The 3,827-nt window shown below is 43.6% G+C and overlaps 1 protein-coding gene across 1 annotated transcript in view; it reads right to left on the reverse strand.

The window, feature by feature from the left end:
* Positions 1–3,827, reverse strand: part of LOC103380695 (gamma-aminobutyric acid receptor subunit rho-2) — a 26,737-nt gene that overhangs the window by 12,866 nt on the left and 10,044 nt on the right. Inside the window, exon 3 of the mRNA XM_025057043.1 lies at positions 162–244. Coding sequence (XP_024912811.1) covers positions 162–244 — 83 coding nt within the window. The remainder of the gene's footprint in view (positions 1–161; positions 245–3,827) is intronic.

Genomic DNA, 3,827 nt, shown 5'->3' on the forward strand with positions numbered 1-3,827 from the left:
TTTTGCTAGTAGATGAGCTTTTTGAAAGCGGACCCCCCCCCCCCCCACCCCCCATGCTGCATTTGGGTCCTGCCAGCTTCCTGTCATGGCACAATGTAATGCTACAACTCTTTTTAATCCACGTTTACCCCCCCCCTACCTGTGCATTGTTTCACATTTACGTCTAGACAGCTTACCATGTCGACTTCCGATATGCTGTCCAAGCTTTCCACCTGGACATCTACTCCGACAGGGACGGCAGGGCCTGTGGATTTACAGCAGTTAAATAGGTTAGAGCTGGGGTCTCAAACTCGAATAAGCAGAGTGACTTTGTTTGGGGGTCACATCAGTGTTTGATGATCACGACAAAAGCTCCCAGATATTTTGTTTGGCGTTTGGCCCAGAGGCAATGTCTCTGTCATTGGTGTGGAACCCCAGGGTGCACCCTACTGGGCAAGAGTAAAATCCTGGTTAGGGCGGTTGGTACCTTCCAGTGGACTCACCACCCACAGGAAGGTTCAGAGGGGGTTGGTACGGTGCAGTGTAATTTGGGTGGCAGTCATAGAGACTGCTGCCCTCGCGACCCGGTAACAAATAAGCAAATGAAAATGGATGGATAAATACTGTTCAAAGAGTTGGTAAAAAAAAATTTCCTCAGTCTGTTAACAACCAACAAAAATATTTTAATAATAGAAATTTATTAAAATAAAATATTGTTGGCACCAAGTCATGGGCCAGATGTGAGGTGTTTGCGGACTGAAAGTGGGCCCCTACGCCAGAGGTTTGGGGCCACTGGATTAGAACTTGTATTTCTGTCAACCAGGGCTTCAATAAATAAGTTTTGTAGATTAAAACAACATGGACAAACAGTATGGAGTGCTCTTCTTTTCAAAGATCCCGCGATCTTTATCACTCTATTGCTCCTGCTTCCCCTACTGTTCCATAAATCATCATAATGCTCTTTTTTTTTTTTTTCCCCCCACAATGTCCAAACCTCTCCTCTTGGGTCTTATTCTTTTTCTCTCTCCTGACAGCTCCATATTTAACCTCTCACACATCACTTCTTTAACAGCCACTCCATTCTACCTGCAATCTCTTCTGAGTTTCACATGGTCGACCGCAGTTATTCAAGCCCATTCACCTTTACTAACTGTAGATCAAATCTGATTCCCATACAGCCATCTATCATTCCTGACTTCTATATACACTGGTCCACTTCCTTTCATGTCTGCTTTCTATAGAATGACTTTTCTGCTTCTCAAAAAAAAAAAAAAAAAAAAGGCAGCTAGGAATAGCATAGTATTAAAATGCCAATAATCTGCCGTATTATTCAGAACCTCATCTTTGGTGACTTTTTTTTTTTTCTGTCAAGGTACAGTGATTGCCTGGTAAAAAGGTGAAGAGGCTCATAGACCTTAAAGCGTCCTTGTACGAGAACCTCCAAGTTCAAACAAGGCACTCGAATAAGAGACCTTCAAATTCTCGAGTTCTTTCTAAGTTCCGTTCCTGCGATTTTAACCCTGAGGCGGAAGCTCGCGACTCCAAGCAAGACCAGAAAGGAATGAGATGAAAACAACTCGAGATCCCTGTAAATAATTCTCTGTGAATGTTATCAAACGCCTCCCTTTCCATATTTTACGATCTTGCATGTAAATTATAGTCCCGGTCACGTGATCACATGCGTTTCTGCAGTCTGAAGCAAAGATGATATTTGAAACAAATTTTCGGATATTACTTGGTAAATGAAAGGTTTCGCCATCCTTCCCATCTAAAAACCGAAACTATGTCAATCTTCGGAGTATTAAAATCACTTAATCTGAGTAGTCAAAATATTTTTTTTTTTATTATTCTAAGCTGCAGTAATGGGTCTGCCCTTACATAAGTCGTAGCGGGAGCAAATCTGTTACCTAGAAGGGAACATTAATGTGCCCAGTCGTACGTAACTGTCAGCTGAGTACGTTCGACTCTCTATTTGTCTCTCTCTCACACCATATGTCATACATCACGTGCCAGACTTGGTAAATCCCTGAGCGCTTGCTGAGACATAGACAGTGGACACAGCAGTGCAGACACCTGCTGTACCAGAGCAGTGCTTTGTCCCTGCTCCCTCTGCGGCTCTGCGGCTACGCAGAATCTGTTATGCGCTGAACTGCACTGCAAGGACACAGCGGCCCGAAAAATAAACGTCTGCGTGGGTTCGGTAGCTTGAACTGTATTTTCTCTAAATCACAGCCCTGTGAGGCTTTTTTCTCTCTCTCTCTCTCTCTCTCTCTATTTTTTTCGCTCCCGTGGTAACAATGTTGGCTGCAGATAATGGCTGAAGAAAGGGAGTACGGAGACACTATCACTAACCCACCGTACTGCAATCTTAGAACTCCTGAATTGTGAACCTCACTACATTTCATTACGCAGCAATAACGTCAGATTGGAAGCTAGTATTTTTATCTTTTGATCTGCTCCAGAACTGAGATTGGACATAGAATTGGATATAAATATTTGAGATAAAGTCAAATACTGGAAGTTAGAGGCGGTGAAAAGCTCTTTTTTTAAAAAGACTAAATGTAGGTTTTTTGGTAAAGGTCCCCTCAGGCCTCTAGGGGGCGCTAGAGGGTCTCGTAAAGTTGGAGGGAAGAAAACACGTACAAAAAAAATCGAACTGCACAACACGTAAACTGCCCCCTAATCGTCGGATTCTCAAGTTTAACTGAACGCACTTTGTGAGACAGCTGCAAAATTCAGGACGTGAAGCTTTGCGTGTAGCTAGTGCAAAACAGACAGGTTTTTGACAAGAAATTTAAGGGACAAAGATGTCTGGTGGACATAGTCATGCAGCACATGTAATAAGTTACCCATAAATATGCGGAAGTGACACATGCGCTTCTTTCCAGAAAAAAAAAAAAAGGAAAACGTTCAAGATTTAGGGACTGTCTACTGGATTACAGCAAATCATCTCACGAAAGACGCTCAAATCATTTGAAGTGCAGTTAATGAAAGTGATCACTCACAAAAAAATATTTATCGTATTCTCCGGGCTATAAGTCGCTCCGGAGTATAAGTCGCACCGGTGCCCTCTAGCGGCTGTCTGTGTGAAAATAACAACCACGTATATTTTCAGTGGTACAGGAGTAGCAGATACTGGTACACAAGCCTAGAGTGCCCTCTAGTGGCTGTCACTGTGAAAATAACAAACATGTGAAATTATATATTTTAATATATGTCGCAACTGAGTATAAGTCGCAAACCCAGCCATAGGATGAAAAAAAAGTGTGCCATTTTTAGCCCATTTTGGAACACAGACTTGGTTTTTCAATCAATCCTGGTCATCCCCCACAATCCCTCTGGTTCCAAAAGCAGCTAATGTGTTTTGAGTTGCCAAGACAAGAATGTAAAGGATCTGCAAAACATCTTCCAAGGTTGCCGGGGGGAGGGGAGGGCTAGCTCTGATGTGCGAATTTTGGCAGCAGTAATAAAGCTCATTTATGCGTTCAGATTGGTGTAATCACGAAATGCCCTGAGATCTTTTCGGTGTTCTGAGCTTCGCTGAGTTATTCATTGTCAGCGATCGTCATGAGACCCACGAATCACGAATGCGCCGCCGAGACGCTCCGCTTCATAATTTCAGTTATTACACCTTGTTACTTCTCCAGTCGCCGTACGGTTGCGGGTTATTTTAATAAACCACGTGGGTCAGGCAGCGTTATTAGCCCCCCGGAAACCCAGGAAACGCCTCAGCGCTGTCGGTGCCAACGCCGCACAAAAGGGAGCGCGCAGGGTCAAAGGTCATTGCATGCCACAATCTTCATTAATGGAGCGGTGCAGCTGGAATCACAGGCGTATTTAACACTTAG

Source organism: Cynoglossus semilaevis, chromosome 7, assembly GCF_000523025.1.
Source record: "Cynoglossus semilaevis isolate Cse_v1.0 chromosome 7, Cse_v1.0, whole genome shotgun sequence".
NCBI classification, from domain to species: domain Eukaryota; kingdom Metazoa; phylum Chordata; class Actinopteri; order Pleuronectiformes; family Cynoglossidae; genus Cynoglossus; species Cynoglossus semilaevis.